The sequence below is a fragment of the Labeo rohita genome, chromosome 10 (genome assembly GCF_022985175.1).
Source record: "Labeo rohita strain BAU-BD-2019 chromosome 10, IGBB_LRoh.1.0, whole genome shotgun sequence".
Classification (NCBI taxonomy): Eukaryota; Metazoa; Chordata; class Actinopteri; order Cypriniformes; family Cyprinidae; genus Labeo; species Labeo rohita.
In genome coordinates, this window is record NC_066878.1 from 3,592,753 (window position 1) to 3,614,267 (window position 21,515).

A 21,515-nucleotide genomic window follows, 5' to 3' on the forward strand; every position below is an offset into this window, starting at 1 on the left:
CATTCATCCATCCATCGTTCTAACATTCTGTTTGTCCGTCCATCCATCCATCCATCTAATGTTCTTTTTGTCTGTCTGTCTATCCATCTATCTGTTGATCATTCTAGCATTCTATTTGTCTCTTCATTCATCTAACGTTCTATTTGTCTGTCCATCCATCCATTGTTTTAACGTTTTATTTGTCGGTCTGTCTGTCCGTCCGTCCATCCATCATCCATCCATCCATCCATCCTCATTCTAACATTCTATTTGTCTGTCCATCTGTCTGGCCATCCATCCATTTATCCATCGTTCTAACGTTCTATTTGTCTCTAAGTCCGTCCATCCGTCCAACCATTGTTCTAACGTTTAATTTGTCTGTTCATCCATCCATCTGTTGATGATTCTGATGTTCTTATTGTCTGTTTGTCCATCCATCTGTCGATCGTTCTGACATTCTGTTTGTCTCTCCTTCCATCCATCCATCCATTCATCCATCTTTCACCCATCTAACATTCTGTTTGTCTGTTTGTCTGTCTGTCTGTCCATCCATCCATCCATCCATCCATCTTTCTAATGTTCCATCCATCGTTCTAACGTTTTATTTGTCTCTCTGTCTGTCTGTCCATCTATCCATCCATCCATCCATACACCCACCCACCCATATAGATTTAAGCATAAATACATTGTCTGAGCAATAAAGTCTAAACTAGTTTGAAGTTGTGCACTTTGTTCCATTGTTCATTTCAAGTGTAGACATGGTGTTCATGGACATTCTGCACATGTCAGATCAGTAAGTAAAACATGAGCATCCATTAGTATCTTGGTTCATGGAAAAATCAATCGTGTTCTGTCAGAGCAGGAGGAGTAAAATCAGACTGGTGTAGCATGTCTTTGGTCTGTCTGTCAATGCTTTTAGAGTCAGTATGCAGCTACTGCTGAGTGTCTTGGTCAGAGCAGAGCTGTAATCTGGGATCTCATGTGGATGGGCTGCTGGTGTCAGTGGAGTTGATGTGAGAGCTGCTATTACAGTACTGAAGCAAACTGAAACTCTATTTAAAGTGAATTGTGGCCAGCAGCCATGTTCCTCATGGAAGGGGTAAAAAGTTCATGATCAAACTTAAAGTGTACATTCTTCCACCAACTGACTTCAGTGGTGAACTAGAGACAGGAATTTCAAAGTTCATAAGTTCAGAGTGTTCATTTATTTATTTAGTTATTTATTTATATATTTCTTTATTTCCTGAATGTTCAATATTATATATATATATATATATATATATAAAATTGGTGTAGCTGTTGGGCAGTTTTACTTTTTATGTCATATTTTGTAATGTAATGTATATTAGATGCTTAATAACCAAATTGGACTTGCAAGATTTTACATATTTAAATAGTCTGTTGTATATTCTTACTGTGCAGTTTTTGTTTATTGCAAAGCAAGATTTGCATTTTAGTTTTCACATCACAGTTGGAAAGTAGGAAAAATGTTGTTCTGTGGAGCTCTATTATTCAGTTAAACAGCAGGGTATTGGAAATGAACAGCACGTTTAACTGCACAAAGCCTGGCAGTGTGGCTCTCTGTTGTATTGAGTCATTTGATAACGGTAACATGTCTCAGACTCTGCTGCAATCCAGGGGTCCCATGCGTGGCTTCACAGGAGATTCAGAGCTATTTTTGCAGGAAATTTGGGTCAGCGGTTTATTGTCCTCTTTAACCAGCATCTTACATCCACTGTAACATACAGCAGAAGTTCCTTGAATGCCACAAGAGGTCAGGAATAATCGGATTTCTTTGTACAGAACTCCAACAGACATTTTCTCTCTTTCTGGACCAACGTTAACATATCAAAGACATATTGACTTCTTTTAAAAAAAATTTACAAGAAAATAATATTTCCGTCTTTCTACTTAAGAATGTAATGTTTAATTCTAAGTGTTACTTGAGGTTTTTTTTTTTTTTGTAATTATTTTTGAAATTTTACCAAAAAAACTTTTGCAGTGTATCAGAATCTTCCAATTGGGATCCATTGCATAAGATGTCCAAATGTCGCTTAGAGGACTTGAAGATCAGTGTCTGTCTTGTAAAAGTAAGTCACACTTTTTTATATAGTTATTTACAACTTCATATAAACATATTTATAATTAATGTACATATTTTTTTTATATTTATTAATTATATATGATGGCGTATTACAGTATCTGTATGCACGTATGGTCTCTAAGAGGGGAAAAAGTCCTCTATGCAGGACAAAAATGATTGCTGTTTGAAAATTCTGAGGTGAACATTTTCATTTCACTTTAGCCAAAGTTAAACATTCCAACTTTGTCTAATATGCTCAGAACACACATTTCTAAATCACATTTACTGTAGCCAACTGTTTGCTTGGACTTAATTAAGGGCCCATTTGTTTGGAAAGACAAGACGGCAGCAGCCGACCAATGGGCTCAAGCGCAACTAATTCTCCTTAAATATTATTCTCATATCCTTCCCAAGTAACTCATCACTCGATCAGCTAGTGACGGCAAACAGTGTGAGCAGAATATTCCCACACTGCTTTGAGAGACGTGAAATCCATGGCCATTAGGACCAGACCACTGCAGCAACATCATCTGCAAGTCTAATGATGTTGGCAGTTCATGCCGTTGCGGTATTTAATGAATTTAAATAACCCAATTTAAACAATGACATGCGTGTGCGGGGAGATTGATGTGCCTGTCAGTTAAGGAAGGTTTGTCTGATGATGTGGGATCCCATCTCACACTGTAGTTCCCATAATGCACTGCTGGAAATGGGGGGGAGGCTGTTAAGCGAGGTTTGGCCGTTACTCATCTCACATAAAAACGCCACGAATGCTGAAGCTCGCACATACAATGCACACCTACTGATGAAGAAAATCGCTAAGATAATCGCTCGGGGTTAATTAGTGCAAAACCTAGTCTGCCATTTGGAAATAATCCTGTCAGATCTCTTGATTGTTTACTTGGTTTGTGAAGATGTTTGCTTATTTTATTCATTCCACACTTGTCTAAACACACATGTTCTTAGCCTTATTGATGATTCATCAGTGCAGGTTATTCATGTTGACTTCAAGCAACTCTTTCAGTAGCATGCTATAGCCTTCAATTCGTTAATGCATTCAATATAATAAACTAACAATGAACATTTTTATAGCGTGTCTTAATCCTAGGTTCATATTTATTTTATATACTTACTGAAAATTCATGCTCATTCCTAATACATTAATTTAATTCATACAACATTAACCATAATTAATAAATACATTTATTAATACCTTGTTGTACAATGTTACTTCTATCTGATTTAGCCATTACAAATAACATTTTTGGCGTAACGTAATGCTTAAATATTTTTTCATTTTTTGACATTGTTTACATATAAATAAACTAACTGGTTAAGTTAATAAATGGTTCAATTGATACCATGTTGTACACTGCTGTTTCTACCTGTTCTTGGCATTAAAAATGGTATTAATCGGTGTAACCTAATGCAGTCAGGTTGATTCATTCATATTACAATATTTTTCACTTGAAAGCTTATTTTTTTCTTTTTCTTTTTTTTTTCTTTTTATGGATTACATGATTATATTATTCATAATTTATTGATTTTCCCCAATTCCTCTTTTTCATCTTTAAAATTTTCCTTTCTAAAATAGCCTACCGCTAACATACTGTACATTCTTCAAGTTTTGTGGACATTCACGCAAAGATCAGTCACTAGTCAAGTGGCGACACAGCATGTGACCACTGGATTTACGAAAATCATTTCAGGTTTAAGAAGAGTTTCAACATACTGACACATTAATTTTTTATTTTAATTATCACTCTGTAGGTTATTTAACTATTATTAAGTCTTTAGTCTTTCAAACAGATTAAAATGCACCAATTCGCGCAGACTTTTTGTCATCTGATCCTCTTTCACCTAATATCAGACTTTTAAGTCTAATTAAGACTTTTAAGACTAATTACCAGACTTTTAAGAATCAAGTACCCCTGAGATTTGAAAATAAATATTTTAATTAAGTATCACATTTGCATGTTCATTGGTTCTCTGACATAGGTTATGGTCACATGACATGCAGGTAAACAAATAAAATATTTCTTTTGTAAGTGTTTTTTTTTTTTTTTGATTTTTAAAATTATTTATTTTAGTTTAACATTTTTTAAATGTAATTAAATATTAGCTTTTCATTAAACTCGTAAAGCCCCTGGAAACCTTGATGTAATATAAGGTTTAATGCACAAGCACAAATGTAATATATTTTCTTACTCTTTGTATTTTTATGTCAATATGCTACAAGATTATCCTACTAAAATCAATGTGATGAATCACATTGTTAGGTCAAAAGTAATCTAAAAGTAATATGATTATATTACCTACAATGTGTAATGTAATGGATTTTAATACAATTTTTGTCGTGTCATTTGGAATCAAAAACGGATTACAATTTGTAAGTAATCTACCCAGCTCTGTTGATATATTTAAAAATTACTATTATTTTCATATTGTGTTAATGCTATTAAATTGCTTCTATTTTATTTCCTGTCTTTCAGATTATAAATATTCATACAAAGACATTCTCTAAACTGCAACTAATGCCATGTTCCTTGAAGCTTTGTGATATCAATGTTTTTCAATACTCTCTGTTGTCATGTCTTGTTTATATCTTCTGTCTGGATCACTTTCATGCTTGGTTTCCTGTCTATTGTGTTTGGGCTTCCCTTTTTTTCTAAATAAAATGATTGACTTTCCTAATACTCGCTCTCATGTTGGACGTCTGTTTCCACTCAGTTTGATGAGCTTAGGTTTGGCACAAACACTAAATTTTTCTGATTTAACGCATGTCAGTTGCAGGGAGAAAAAAAAACTCTAGACATCCCTGAAAGCAATTGCGTTAATTAAAGCTCACATCACAGCGGTGTATGTGTACAATAATGTGTTAATATGCTTGGAATGGATTCTGTTCACTCTCAGATATTGTTTTTTGTCTTGCATACAAAAAACTGACTGACATTTATCTGTTTCTGTTGTTTTCTGTTTATTAGGGCTCTCTACAAAGAAGACAGCAAAGAAGCTCACTAGGTTTTTGGAACAAGACACTCATTTTTCTTGTTCTTACTCCGAGGCCTTGAAAATGGCCTTTGAGAAAATAGACCTCATCTTTGAAGGGAATTGAATTGCAGGGCCTTGAATTTTTTTGGCTTTCCTTTCATTCAGTCAGTGTTCCCAGGTATATTAAGGTTGCATTGTACTTTTAAGAATCATTCCGTTTCAGAAGCGGTCCATAAAAGCTTTGATTCACTCTGATCATCCAGGCAGCCACTTCATAGCTGTGTCCTGATTGTGCTTTCAGATTGAATCAAGGGAAAATACAAAGATGAACCAGTACCATCAGAGCTGGAGAATGTGGCGTGGACCTCTGGTTTTTCATCACCGCAAATTCTAGCAACACCGCATGCCAAAAAGATTAAGTACATGGGAAAATCTGCGGAAAAAGAATCATATTCCCACTTTCAAGTTAGGATATCTTTCAAATTCCTCCAATGTCGTAACAGAGAAGGATCTTGATTAATCCCTGCTATGCTCTCAGGGAAGGTTATTAATTGAGTGGTTTGATGAATGAACACTTGCGTCTGAATTATGGGTATTCTGCAGCAGTAGAGAGCTTGCAGATTTACGGCGCTCTCCCTGGTGATGAGGGGTTTAACTTCTCAGTCTGGAACGCTAAAACCAGAGGAGGTTTTGGAAGAGAGTTGTTGTCTGTCCTCCCTTTAATGTGTCTGTCAGAAGAGCGCTGGGTAACAATTCAGAAAAGAAGCTCATTTCCATCTGAATCTGAGGCTGAAGTCTCACTGGCCGTTCACCATCACCAATTTTGTCCCTGACATTTTTTGAGTCCTGGAAATGAATGAATGAATGGATTAATGGATTGTTTTAAAGTTTTAAGGCCTTCGTGAATAATGCAATGACCTCGGTGTGTTCTAAAGAAGCTTCGGAATTTCTTGTAGGGACACGTGGCCATTTTGTTTTTAGACATTTTCTTTCTGTCTGACCTAAATTTAGTTGCTAAACTTGAGTGCCTTGTAACTGAGGCCGTGATGAATTAATAATCACGGCAAAGAACTTTGTCCTCAATCTTTAGAACTCAAAATAGTTGATTGATAGTGGAGTAAAACATATTGTACTTTTTGTGGTTGGCTACACCACAAGTAACCAAACCAGCCTGGAAACTCTTACGCTTGATATTTTAAAGCCGTCAGATGCTTTAAGATACGGCATCTGCCTGGTCCAAAATATGAAAATTCTGTAAAATCGGCATCTGCGGCAAACTGTAATCAGGTCATGGCAATAAGTCCTGTCCTCCTTCACTGCTCCTTTTCAGGAGACCTTCATGAATAATCAGAGAAAAAAAACAGGCCACTGTTGCACTTTGAAGTTTTCCATGCAACTAAAAATAATCCCATAATGCATTATAATGAAAAACTATTTGTTGGTTCCATCACTGTGGATGTAGTCAGAAAGCTTTAGCGGTACACATACCCAAATCCAGCCGCCTTGGAGAGAAACTGAGGACATTGTACTTGAAAGTGTAAGAGGTTATTTGCATTTTGACTGACATGTAGGGTCAGGGTTAGCCATCAGATCATCACATATGAGTTATATAGATATATATGTATGTACACACATCCTGCTCTCTCTCTCTTTTTTTTTTTTTTTTTTGCTAACTTGTACATTTTTCCTGTTCCATTCTTATAGCATTCTGCTGAATGGCAAGTGTCCCATTGTGAAATCAATGTAGTTTTACAACATGTCTGGCTTTTAGACACTGAGGCTGCATTTACACTAGTGTGTGTTTTTTTTTTTTTTTGTTTTTTTTTAAACGCATAACTTTTGCTACAGTTACGCCTATCGTTTACACTACTCTGGCGTTTTCAACCCTTGAAAACAGATTTTTGAAAACGCTACAGACCCCGTTTTAGTTTGAAAACTCTGGGGCTGCGTTTCAGTGTAAACGTACCAAAACTGAGACTTTTGAAAACGGTGTGGCTACCCACATTCGATCTGCGTATCCTTGATGATCATGTAAACAATAACGTTATGCTCATTATTGTACCCATAGATTTCTGCAGGTCGATGCGTCATTCGACCGCTCCAAGCATGTAGACGCGTCCGCCATAGGGCATCTACCTATACATTTCTTTGGTTGTACCTGTGTGAATGTGACATGTGTTTTCGGATGTGTGGTGTAGACGGAAATCGTTTCTGAAAGCAGAGAAAACACTAGTGTAGATGAGGTTCGTTTTCATTTTATGCCATTTTAAAATGAAAACACACCAGTGTAAACAGGGCCTGAATAACCATGTTTTCTTTTTCCTACAGCTTTACCTTTAACATTTCCTCTTTATACGCTGGGACATTGAGGTTCTTCCTAGGTGCAGTCACATGTGGGGAAAAAAATGTTCATTGTTCGCTGTCAATAGTGTTGCGATGTCTAAAGCACAGCTCACAAGGCAGTCATTCTTAAACCAAGTGACTTTCTGTTGGTCAAAGTGGTTATTAATTAGCTTGACAAACCTGAAGCTTACTCTCTTTGATTTGATTTGATTTGCAGGGGTGACATTACAATCTGAATTGTGGTAGCAGTGGGTTTGTTTACGTATTTTATTAAAGCATAAATCTGTACCCTGGTGAAAAAACCAGCATATGCTGGTAGGTATGTTTTAATGCTGGAATGCTGGTTAGGTAGGTTTTGATGCTGGTTTAAGCTGGTCCTTTGCTGGTTTATGCTGGTCCTTGACCAGCAACATGACCAGCAAAAACCAGCAAAGGACCAGCTTAAACCAGCATCAAAACATACCTACCAGCATATGCTGGTTTTTTCACCAGGGTACACCACCATTCACCTTTTACTAACAAATACTAAATGTCCTTAAATAGTTCACAAAAAAAAATGTCATTATATACCATCATAAATGATTGTACATTTCATTCAAATAACATTTACTAAGCTTTTTCCCAACACAGACTGTTCACAGAGTCCATATCTGGCTTCCGGTCTTCCGCCCAGCTATTTTTAGCTGTACAAAACAGTTCATTTTGCTGCTTGATATTGCAAATTGGTGTGTTATCATATTATTTTATGTTGTATTATTACCTTAATTCTGAGCACACTGGTTTGTAGTGCAAACTGTTTTACCGTTTACTGCACGTTGTTATTCTTCTGGTTACTTTCCGCTTGCGTCACCCTTCCGTGTCCAAACGCTCAGATACCACGAGAAAACAACAAACGGCGCTAATATACACTCACAATATGATTTAATTCTACCCCCAAAAATCATAATGTTCCCCTTTAATTCTATACCGAAATCCCAGGTAGTCAGACAATGAAAGTGTACATATAAATAAATAAATAAATAAATAGTGTTTGGGATGCTGTGAGCAAGGTGTACACCCTAAATTTGAAAACGTTTAGCTTAAATGTTTAATCTGAATAAACAGGTTGTTGAAATGGTATTTTCAAATGAAAAAAAATTAAGGTTTGGACCCGGAAACAGCATTCGTTGGAGCTGCAGTGTTGCCTAATCCACAGTTTTCCCGCGGAATTGGGCTACTTTAACACCTCGGGTTGTTTTTCATGTCCGCTGGTTGAAACGACCTCAATAACGTGATATTTAGCCCCTGGAATGCGAATTTTACTAGGGAACCCCTGCCAAAAAACGTGTATTTTACCCCCTGGAACGTGATTTTTACCGAGCGACCCCCTCCAAAAGGCTTACATCCGCGTTGAAGAAAAAGGTGGACACACAACTGGTTGCAGTCCTTTTATGACAAAAAAAGCCTTTTCCCTGAAAAATAAACAACTAGCCTAAATAAATAAATAACAGAATAGTGGCATAACGTAAGGGTATGTAAATAATATAATTTACATTTTCGGGTGAAGCATTTCTTTAATTGCCACATTAGTAACATGAATAAACTATCGATCTCACCAGCCAAATTAACTACTCTTTGCGTTAAAAGTCTCTAATTGGTGACTTTATATCTTTAATTAGACCATTAACAATTAGCAGTATCCTTCATTACTTCAAAATGTCATTAAATTTAGCTTTACTTTTCATTTTTATATTTATTAAAAAATGCATTGGCTACTGATCTGTTAATGGCTTTTAATTAAATTTCGGTTATTATAAAGTACAATCATCTCATTGCAGGAGCAGTAGAGAGACTCGCATCCAACGGTCATCTATCTACAATACATGTGTCCCGGACAAGGAAATCTGCAAAGGAAAGTGTTCTCCTTTAACTGCAGAGGTCTCCCCATCCCCTCACACACCTTTACCAGCCTGTGGTTCCTTCCTACACAGAGCAAGAGGCGGAGGAGAGGACGGAGATCGGAGATACGCATCCTAGTTGAAGTCAATGAGAACTTCTCTTCGGAGGAAACGGGCGTTTGTGAAGGAGCGTCAGGACGTTTGGAGATCTCAGAGATGCTTTTGATGGTCTCAGCCGGTGATATCGCTCCGTTCATGGTCAGAACAAAACTGAGAGACCATTTCAATGACTCAATGTGCTCGTTTTGAGGAGCAAAGGAGACGTTTCTGTAGGATTCTCAGTCCGGAGACGTGATGTCTGTCAGCGTGCGTGCCCTGCTCTTAGGTAAGTTTCCTCCTCGTGCTTGTGAGTGATGTTTTTGCAGCTCCTGTCAAATGTGATTAGTTGTAGAAATTTAGTAGAGCGGTAGACTTTGTAGTAGTTGATTTGGCTGGTCATATCGATAGTTTCTAATAATGTGACTTTAAAATCAATTGGCAACAATAAGCGATCAGATTATGGCAAGCCGTTTTAACATTTTCTATTAGCGAACTAATATCTATTTTTATTTTACTAGTAGGGCTACTTATCTTAAGTACTCTTAAGTATTCCAATAGTGACTAGTATCTTTTTGTTTCCCTAGTAACTATTTGCTAGTGTGCATTAGTATCTTTCTAATTAGTCTAATGAATTCTATCCTGGTTACTAATCGCATATTTTTATCATTGAATTATATGGGGGTCTGTTGTTAAGAAGTCAACTATTTATTTCCGATGCTATTCCAGTTGTTACTGGTGTCTTTTTAAGTTTTACTAAGTACATTTAATTGTTTACTTGTCCTGTGTAGTTAACTAGTCAGAATTATTTTATAGTTCAATCTTATTATTAAAGTAGAAAGTAATTAAATGTTAAAGTGGCATGCCATAACCAGGTATTGGGTACTTAAGTCTTCCTTTGTGTGCTGTATTATTCAGCATCCGGATATATTATGCATTAATTTATTAATACCTTCCTGTCTATGAATTAAGCTTTCATGTGTTGTCCACAAGTGTTCTTGAATGTGTGTTTCTCAGCCTTCTCATAAACTCTCTGCATTGCAATATTTTAACTGATACTGTACTGAAACTCATTCAAGGTTGAAATTGAAGTTTAAATGTACTTTTTCCTTTATTTCGCCATATCTCTACAATTGAGATACAGATATTTAGTATTTAAGTTTTACGACACTGAGTGAAATCAGGTGAAAAGAGACGCATTTTTGGTTTGAAGCAGCATTGAAATGTCTCTGCGCATTTTCCAGACTGCACATTTTTGTTAAGTCAGGTTCCTTCTATCATTTTATGTTAAAATATGTAATAAAAAACAACTGTTTAAGGCCAAAAGCTATTTAAATGTCAGAAGTCTCTTTCGGTTATGTTCTGTTGCAGTAAAATAGGCCAGTGAGTCAAAATCATCATTGTGAACAAAGAATCGAATGACATGTGATGTGAAATATTGCTATTATCATGTTAGGGTATCTTACATTTCCTTTCAGTCCTCTGTAAGATGATTTGTCTTGCACACCTTCGCAAACACAGACCAATCAAATCAATTGATGTATGTCAAACACTATTGTGACAACTGTTTAGAATAGTTTGCAGTGACTGAATATTGAATTTTAAGGAACTGTGACTCACCGACCTTATCTGGCACATTTTACCTGATGGCCTATTTTACCTGACATCATCCCAGATTTGCATGTCCTTAAGGAAATGGCAGTTCTTAGTTGCATGTCAGCGAAATAGTAGTAGTAAAGTTGGAAAGCGTAGGTTTAGGCTTTGTTTCTGTGTAAGTGAAATGCAGCATCAGCCCTAAATGTTGCTATTGTCATGACATTTATATGTGTCTTATTTCCAGCTGTGGGAGAATCAATACGAGTTTAAAGTTGTAAGGCGTTCTACTGGTAATGTGAATCTGGATGATAAATGAAAAAAAATATAGGGTGAGAGTTGATGTTATCTGTTGGGAATTAATTGTATTGTGAAAACTGTTGAGAGGTGTTTGGAGTAGAGCGGTTGAAAATTAAAAGGGCTTTGAGTTATTGTATCTTGATGAGAAATTGCATAAAAAACACTTTTTGATTTGGAATAACTTGCACCGATTAATCATTCCCTGTAAGACCACAAATATGTCTTGTAGTGTTTTAATGTTGAGTAGTTCTGTGGCACTGCATGCACTCTAAAATACCACAACCTGTGTGCTTTCTTTTACTGAAGTGTTGTGACTAAACAATAAGCGGCACAGAGAGGCACGAGGAGCTTGAGTCCTCAGACTCGCGCACATACAGCAGCAAACGCCACAGCAATTATCATGATGTGCGCTTTCATTAGTTGCATTAAAACAACTGTGCTAGACAAGCCGTGCAAACAACACAACATATCACGACACCATCATCCACACCCTGCAGATACGCCAACACAACACAAGACTAGCTATCTGTCTGCCTGTCTGTCTAATGGCATTGAATTTTCATTGGTTTGGGCTTTCTTCTGGAAATAATTGATCATTGCCTAATAGTAAAGAACATCTTATTCCCTGTAGCAGCAATTATCACTCCTGCAGTCCTAAATAGATGTTTTGTTTGTTTGATTGTTTCCTCTCTTCACTGTTGCTTTAATAGTGGAAATTCACTCATGATGAGGCAGCAATGGCAAGGTGATGCCAAACCAAAAATGTGTTACTATTCAGGTTATATTCTCGAAGGACTAAATAGGTTTTTTGAGACCTACACTACCAGTCAAAAGTTTTTGAACAGTAAGATTTTTTTTTTTTTCATGTTTTTTTTAAAGAATTGTCTTCTGCTCACCAAGCCTGCATTTATTTGATCCAAAATGTGGCAAAAGCAGTAATATTGTGAAATATTTTTACCATTTTAAATAACTGCTTTGTGTTTGGATATATTTAAAAATGTAATTTATTCCTGTGATCAACGCTACATTTTCAGGATCATTTCTCCTGTGTCACATGATCTTTCAGAAATCAAGAGACATTTCAAGAAACATTTTTTATTATTATTATCAATATTTAAAACAGTTGAGCACTTTTTTTCAGGATTCTTTGAATGGAAAGATCCGTGCATCAGCATTTATCTGAAATAAAAAGCTTTTGCAACATTATACGCTCAGTCAGTGCAATATGTTTTTTGTTTGTTTTTGAAAGAAATTATAAAAATTAATACTTTTATTTAGCAATGATGCTTTAAATTGATCAGAAGTGATGATAAAGACATTTGTAATGTTACAAAAGATTTCTGTTTCAGAAAAATGCTGTTCTTCTGAACTTAATATTCATCAAATTTTTTCGAATTTGTTTTTAATAATAATAATAATAATAATAATAATAATAATAAATATTTTTGAGCAGCAAATCAAAATATTAGAATGATTTCTGAAGGATCCTGTGACTTGCTTAATGAGGCTAAAAATTCAGCGTTGAAATCACAGGAATAAATTACATTTTAAAAATACATTCAAATAGAAAGCAGTTATTTTAAATAGTAAAAGGTTTTTTTTTTTGCTGTACTTTGGATCAAATAAATGCAGGCTTGGTGAGCAGAATTCTTTAATAACAAAAATCTTGCTGTTTAAAAACTTTTGACTGGTAGTGTACATTCAGATTTGATATTGTTTATGCTGTTATATTGTATTGTATAATATTTATTTATTTATTTATTTATTAATTATCCAGTTTTAAGATTTGTGCAACAAAATGTTAGATGTATACAAATTAGGCATGCACAGTATATTGGTACCATGTTCAATTATCTGCCTTTTTCTTTTTTTTTTTTAATTTTTAAATTTAATTAAATTAAAGTTGTGCATAGATGATATTTGCCATCATGTAATGTTCACTTCAATAAATAAATAAATGCACCTAATAATTTAACAACATTGTTAAATTTAATATTTAGCCAGTTAAATGAATATCCATTAATTCCAAAAAATGTAGCATTTAAATCAATTAGTTGGTGTTTTATTTTTAATTTATATTGACAAAGTAGTATAAAATATTAACATCAGCCCATTATTTATTTTTATTATGGACTTTATTGATATCAGCCAGAATTTTTATATCACTGCATCCTTAATATAAACAAAAGCTTCGCATTGCTTCACATTCACATTTGTTGCAGCATCTCAGATAAAGAGTTTGTTATGAAGCAGATCTTAGATCACTCTATTTTTAGACAGATCTCCAGGGGCAGCAAAGTATCTGTCAAGTATAAAGATGACATGGGCATCTAGAACCAGAGGTCAGGAAGTGACATCCTGCTGTGTGCTGCCTTCCCTTTCTGCCTCTCTCTCTCTTTCTTTCTCTCTCGCTCATTCTTGCTCTCTCGTTCTCTCTCTGCCCTGTGAATGTTGCTGTCAAACAGACTTTAATAACAAAAGCTACATGTAGCGTTCTGAAATATAGAGTATCTCCTTACTTGACCTCAGTGTCTCTAACCCTACCCTTGATAAGACCATGACCCGTTCACCGCCCATTCACCGCCAACATCTGCCTTTACTTAAACAAATGCAGTGAGACAATGGGATCATTTGCGTGCTGTAAAAGAAGAATCTTTCTCCGTGTCATAGCAAATGTTTTTCTCCCTAATATTTCATGGCAAAATTACATTAATATTTAATAGTTTGTTTATAATTTATTAATTTATGCTTGCTAAATGGATGTCCCCGCATTACTTTTTTAGACACCATAAATACTGTATAGTGGCTTCAGTAATGAAACCATTTGTACAAAGAAACTCAATACACTTCCCACAGGATTATGAACCATATTAAAGCACCACCAACAAAAGCTGGGAGAGACTAGCCTGTGTGGGTGCGTTTTTGGATGGCTTTTGTAATTTAGTAACTTAAGTCAGGAGCTGTACTGTCTTTTTTTTTTTCTTTTCAGCACCTAGCTCTAATTTAGCTCCTGATGAGCCCGGCTTCACATGGACTGTGTCAGCCGTGTGTGTGTGTGCGTCCCTACGGGGCCACAGTGCTGTCTTTAATTAGTAGAGCACATCACAGCAGGGCCGGCCCTCACTGAGAGCCGTGTCGTTCCGTTCAGAGAAATCACAGTGACATCCTTTCTCCCACCAGACACACAGCACCAGCCACTTACCTCCTCTGTACACACACACGCACAGTTTAACATGCACAGACTCGTGCACATGCTGGTATCAATCACACAGCTGTACATGTGCACAACACATCCAGAAAACAGTCCGGCAGTGTTGCTGTATGTGTGAGTGTGTGATGAGCTGTTTTGATGGGTGTCATGAAAGTGTGATGTTGTACCTTGCCTTATTGACCATAGGACACCTTACGCTTGGAAAACAACGTGACTAATAGAAGATAAAAAATACTTAAATTGATTATAATAAGAAATAGTTTTGAGCATGTGTTGAGTTCTTCATGTGACACTGAAGACTGGAGTAATGATGCTGAAAAATCAGGTATTCTGTGTTAACATAGAAATAAATGGCATTTAAATATTGAAATAGAAAATAATTGTTTGAAATTGTAATTTTTTTTTCACAGTATTACTGTTTTTAGTGTATTTTCGATCAAATAAATTCAGCCCTCCTTTATAACCTTTTTAACCTTTTTTTTTTTTTAAATGTATGTGTGTAAACAAGCTTTTTGCTGTTGCACTGTACGCTGTAAAAAACTATTTGAGTCAACTTAAAATAATTTGTAACCTGTCTGCCTTAAAATTTTAAGTTCAGTCAACTCAAAAGTTTATTCAACTTGAAACGTTAAATTATACTAAGTGACAACTTGGATATTTGAGTTGAATCAACTTAACATTTTAAGGCAGCTGGGTTACTTACCCATCTGTTAAATTTAGCAAACACAAATACCTAAGTTGTTACTTAGTACAACTTATTTTAGTTGACTGAACTTAAAATTTTAAGGAAGCAGGGTAACAAATGATTTTAAGCGGATTCAACAAATTGTTTATTTTTTACAGTGTACACATACTATACAATTCAGAATTGTTTCAGTATTTGCTTCGGTGTGCATACATTTATCAGTTATGTGGGCTCCTAATGTCATTTTTGGTTTACTTTTGGTGTCCTTTTTTTTTGGAAAGAATCTAATTCTCTTGAAAAAAAGCTTGCAGGAAGTACATTTTTGTGACAGTCACCCTTCAGTCTTGTGGTTTACTTTGCTGGATATAGGAAATGGTGACAAAATGAACACATTAATATACATTTTATGAAGTATGCGATTTATAATCGCGATTAATCACAGAAAAGGACGTGATAATTAAAAAAAAAAAATGTTATCTATTGACAGGCCTAATACAAGATTATATACTATTATATATGGAGTGCAACCACTAAATGCAAGACTTTTTAATAACTGAATAGCTTTGGAAATGTTTTTAGCATACTTTTTATTTTAAATACCCAAGCCAGTGATTGCCTTGCATTTCATTTCATTCCTTGTATTTGCATTTCATTCTATAGACAAAAATCTAATTACAATTTGTTAATGACTCCTTATGTGTTCCACAGGGGAAAAAATGACATTTTGATTGGATAGCTAAATTTTTCTACCTGATCTCATGACGGAAACGTACCTGTGGGAACTTTTTCGTGAGATGTGAAATATGTAACAATAAGTACATATCACTGCAATGTCCAACAGAAATGAATGTACTTTTTAAATCAAGTCATATTTATACTTTTCACAAAAAAAAAAAAAAAAAAACCCAAAATGATCTCATGATGAAAACGTACCTGTGGAAACCTTTTTTGAAAGACTCGAAAAACGTATTGCCATGTACGTTTCATGTCATATTCAGTGTGAAATGTCCACTGAGTGGCACTAAAAGATGTTAGTTTCTTTCCCCTGGAACAAATGTCCATGCTTTATGTGATGCTGGTTTTGAACATGTCACCGTAGTTCTGACTTGAAATAACTAATGCTCCATAACATTTTAAAATATCACTACAGCGTCCAACAGAAATGAACACTTGAGGCAGTAAAACAGCGAGCACTTGTAATCTTTTTTGTACAGCTCCAGTTGTAACAAGCTCACTTGGTAGCTCAGACGGCACGGAACTGGGATGCAAAATCCTTGGATACGAATCCTGTGAAAAACATAACTTACAATGAAAGAGCTGAAAGATAAGAGTTTGAAAAACAAGCTAAAATGGCATGGTTTTATATCACGTTTGCTTTTATTCATACTTGAGTAGGTTTAGGTGTAGTGCAGATGCTACGTTATTTTAAAACGTCACAGAGCATTAGAGTTATAGCGCCACTCAACGGACATTTCAAGTCAGAACCAACGTCACATAAAACATGACACATGTACGCTCATCTGTTCCAGGGGAAAAAAAACGAACACTCTTTTTAGTGCCACTCTGTGGACATTTAACATTGAATATGTCACAAAACGTACATGGCGGTACATATTTAGCGTCTTGCGCAAAAGTTCCCACATGTACATTTTCGTCATGACATCAGGTTGAATTTTTTTGTGAAATGTAGGGCTGGGCGATATGGCAAAAAATTAAAATCTCGTTTTTTTTTTTTTTTTTAAACTAGTCAACTTGAAAATATAACTGTAAATGCAACTTGAAAATGTAACATGATTGAAGTAATTTTTTTCTTTATTAACCCTCGATTTAAAAAAAAAAAATTCTATTTCAAGTGCACCACACATGAAGTTGTTGCATGATGTTAATGCTACACAATTCACTTGTTAAATGTCTTTGCAGAAAAGATGCGTGAACTACAACTACAAACATACATATATACATACAATATATACATATTATATGTTAAGAAATTAGGAAAATGCTTTAAAAAAAACCCTCAAATGTCAAGTTAATTTAAATTCAAAATGACGAGGTATAACACCAGAAGACTATTATTAACTATAAATGTTCTGTAAAAACAATGAACAGCAGCTTTCAGTCTGTCACTATGATGCAAACATGAAATAAGACACAGTAGTTTTTTTACAGGTTTTTTTTATTCGATTGCACTGCTTTTCCATTGTTTTTTGTATGTAAACATGGACGCTTTTGACTGAAGCCCTCGCGTCTCTTGCAGCATCTCATGCATGAAACTGCATTATAAAAATGTGGCCCTCAAGTTAAAAGAAGTTCACTCCCATCTTCTTGCATGTTTTTCCTATTCCACTGCCTGCGTCACGTCTTTGTCAATACAGTAGCGCATTCTGTGTGAATGGCGCCCTAAGCGGTTACTCATGTGCGCCGACATGCGGTTGGAATGTTCTTTTCTCTTAACGTTGGGTAATATTTCGATTCAAAATTGCAATTCCCCAATTTCTAAAAAATAAAATTGTGGCAAAACATTAAATTAATCGATAAAATCTGAAAAATCACCCAGCCCTAGTGAAGAGTGTAACTTTTTTTTTTTTTTTTACCTACAAAAAACATGCAGTATATTTGATAAATATTTTTAAGGATAGATAAATAGATACTATCATGAGAGCATAGAGTGGGCTTGTAAAGGATGTTTTTCCGGCCCTCTGCCTGTCCCTGTGCTTTTAGTGTATGTTGGTCATCATTGCTTTGAAGTGTCCCATGGCACAGGCCGCTCTGACCTACAAATCTCACGGCACTCAGAGACACGAGTGAAGAAAGCGGCCAGCAGATTGCGGAGGAGCGTTTCAGGCCCAGAGCTGGAATGATCTCCTTTACTTCTGGTTTTCCTGAGACACCGTGAAACGGTTTAGATTTACCGTAATCCAAACCACATGCTCTCACCTCACGCTTTCATTGTGGAAAAACCAAAGTATTTCTTTCAAAAATATTTGGGGGAGGTTTGCATTTCAGCTTTAACTCTGGATTTATAGGCGGCACGACGGGATGATGTTACCTGAGGCGCTGGCAATGATTTGCAGGGTGTTTTTTGGGAAAACACTTCTGATACTCTTAAGTTTATCTGTATCTCTCACTTGGTTTTTTATTTTACTTTTGACCACCCTGAAAATGAATTCACCCATTTGGATGTTTCTGTAAGAGTCGTGTTTCTTTAAAAACAGGGGAGGGTAAACAAGAACGAGTATGGAATATTATTTGTTCTAAGGTTTTTGTGCCAAGAATGAAAACTGAAATCACACCCCTCCTCCAGGACATTTATTAACTGCTGTCCACCAAAACATGGCGTCCGTTTGATAAATGAGCAAAACCTTTTAATATGAGAAGCCAGGCAAACAAAGAATGATGGATGTGTTCAAATGCATTAATTAATCTTGTGCATTACTTAGTTACAATTTAGAGCCTATGAATAACATCTGCTGTTGATTAACACAGAATTCTTCTTATTTTTTTTTAAATATCGCAGTAATATACAGTGGAAACCTGGCAAGCAAGTGGCTGGAGAGTAGAAAAGCAGAAATATGAAATGTTTTAAAAGCACTTATGTGAATTGTTTTTTGAGCTGTCTAAATATTTTTTTTTTCTCCATGCATGCACAAACTTTTAGTTATGCATTTCTGATGCATAACATTGTAGTTGCCACACATGCTGGAAGAAGCTAATGAGGATTTCTTCTCTCCCTATTTTTTTTTTTTTTTTTAACAGAACATATGGCACCAGCACTTCTGTTTTTTTTACGAGTCGTTAGACATAACTTCTTAATGAAATTGAGCCGTTCCACTGCACTGCACATGTGTGCATTTTTTTGCTCTAATTGCTCCTGTTGCATCAATGCGTTCTGTTCACCTACAGAAACAAAAGCAGCAGCAGTTTTTGCCATCTCACATCGCTCATCCCTTCAAGGCTAATACACCCAGAAGGAACACCCGCAGTCTGCATTTGGCAACTTTCTGATTATGGTGCAGGATTCAAGATGTATTTAATATTTGGTGTCTCTGGAACATAATACAGCACAGAAAGCTCTGGGAAAACGCTAGTGCATTTGATATGTTGTTTTTGGGCTTTTGCCACTCTTTAATGATATATAACATGAGACTGAAGGGAAACTGCAGTGGAAAGACAGATGGAATGGGATTAGAATACGGCACAGACTAAATCAAACCCATCACTGCATCCCATTTCGCATCCTAAATGGTATGCAAGCCTAAAATTAGTGCATTTTAAATCATTGTGTGCTAAGAAATTAGTGCTGGGTGAAATGGCCAAATTTTTCTCCGTATTAATATCAGTATTTAACACAAGTTTCAGCTACGATTAATGGGAAAATAAATGTTTTGCACATGTTCGTTAAACCTTGAGAATAAATGTAAACAAAACATGTTCACAATTCAATAAAGTCAGAATTTTGAAACGTAAACTCAAATTGACCTTTTTTTTTATTCTTTTATTCCATGGCTCCATAGACTGCTACTTGAAAACCATCATTTTCTACATCCAGATAAGCTCCACCCACAAAAACATCATCACTGTTTGCAAACACTGAATTGGTCTATTGAGACAGTATATATTTAAATTACATGTGTTTGAGTTTGTGCATTGGACAAAACCACGCCATTCATCCACATAGACATGCAAAACATGTAGACTTATCATCGACATGCACTGACTGGCTTTTGTCTTGTTTATTTCTGCTGTGTGATAGGCTGTTTGATTAATCCATATTAAGTAAAAATGTCCAGAGTAAATGTAAATCGCAGTCTTGATATGATATCATTCATTGCCCCGGTATATAAGAAATGGTATTCTAAAAAACATAACAGGTTGAAGTCACACAGTTCCCGCTTCTAAACTGCAGTATTAGCATGTAAGTGGACCGCTGAAGGGCCTGCCTGAAATAACCTGAGTCTCTTGTCAGTAAAATTGGGCTCAGCCTCCCCAGCCCTTAGGAGCTGACACCTTCCTCCTATTGTTAGTTAAATACTGAGGTCTTTGTGTGTGTGCTGTGAAAAGCTGTATTTTAAAAGGACTGTCTGGTGTTATTTGCGGTACGGAGGAGGACGAGTCAATACAGGTGCTGCCGCAGCCGCGCGTCGGGCTGCTGTTTCCTGCTGCGTCTATTCTGAGCAGCTTTACCTTGGCGTTCATGCGGTGTGACAGCTTAACTGCAGTGCGCGTCCGTGCTGGAACAGACGAAAGGCGAAGGTCTCGCTCAGATGCCCGGTCTTCCTCAGCGTGAGACGAAATCTGGCATTTAAAAAGAGGCATGCCATTTACTGCGTCCAGCAGCAGAGGAAAAACAAGATCCTGGGAGAAATCTGGCATGGGATAAAGGTTATGTTGATAAAGTCGTTTTTGCTTGATTTTAATATTTATAGACCAAGTTGAATTTCTAATAGAAAGATATTAAGTTTTATTGGCTCTGAGAAATAAGGTGGTTTAAAGGCATAGTTCACTTAAAAAAAAAAGACTGTCATCATTTACTCACTTTCATGTCGTTCCAAACTTGTATAATGTTAATTCCAATGGAGGGAAAAAATGAGAAGTTTAGTAGTATGTTGACGCTGAATTTTCAGTGTGCTTCAAAAACACCACACAAGTAATTGTAAGTTAATGTAGTCCATATGTTGCAACCCTCTACAATGTGCGTAAATCTTCACACTGGGCGACTAAATGATGTCTAACATTAGCCATTGGCTAATTAATTCTTATTGGAGGCTAAGTTGGAGGCTAAGCATAAATTTAGCACAGATGTATTTTGTCTCACCAAACACTCTGACTGAGCGCTTTAGAGTTTCACTCTCCACCAAGCAATCTGTGCTATTTTTCAATTAATTTCAATTTACGCGCAGCGTATATGACATAGAGGGTACTTTAGTGTGAAGGCGCACGGCACGACGCTTTGCTGAGAGCGCTGTTTCTAAGACACGCAAATAATGAGAGAGAGTCAAAATAACGACATCCGTTGTTTTGTTTTGTTTCTTTTAAATCCCTATAAATCATTAGCATTTTCTCATATCAAGCCGTCCTTAGATTCTTGTCTGTGTGATGTCACACAGGCCCAGGCCCCTCCCACGATTGCTGACTGACATGGCCGTTTTAGCGTAGACCCACCGTGAGTGAGCTTTAAACAGTTTGCCATTGTTTCGACACCAGAGTAGAAGACAAGACAAGAATGTCTTGTAAGCGATTGTTGGATGTAATAAGTTGTCATTTACTTCCGACATCTGAGCCATTGAAAATGCAGTGAACTACTTTTGTTTTTGAAGGGAATGCATCCCCCGATCTACCTAAATGTGTCTGTTCACG

At 36.1% G+C, this 21,515-nt stretch overlaps 1 protein-coding gene across 1 annotated transcript in view; it reads left to right on the top strand.

Moving 5' to 3' along the window:
• The first annotated feature begins 9,236 nt into the window (after window positions 1-9,236).
• Window positions 9,237-21,515, top strand: part of LOC127171760 (CXADR-like membrane protein) — a 73,746-nt gene continuing 61,467 nt past the window's right edge. The window contains exon 1 of the mRNA XM_051120619.1: window positions 9,237-9,658. Coding sequence (XP_050976576.1) covers window positions 9,628-9,658 — 31 coding nt within the window. The 5' untranslated portion in view covers window positions 9,237-9,627. The remainder of the gene's footprint in view (window positions 9,659-21,515) is intronic.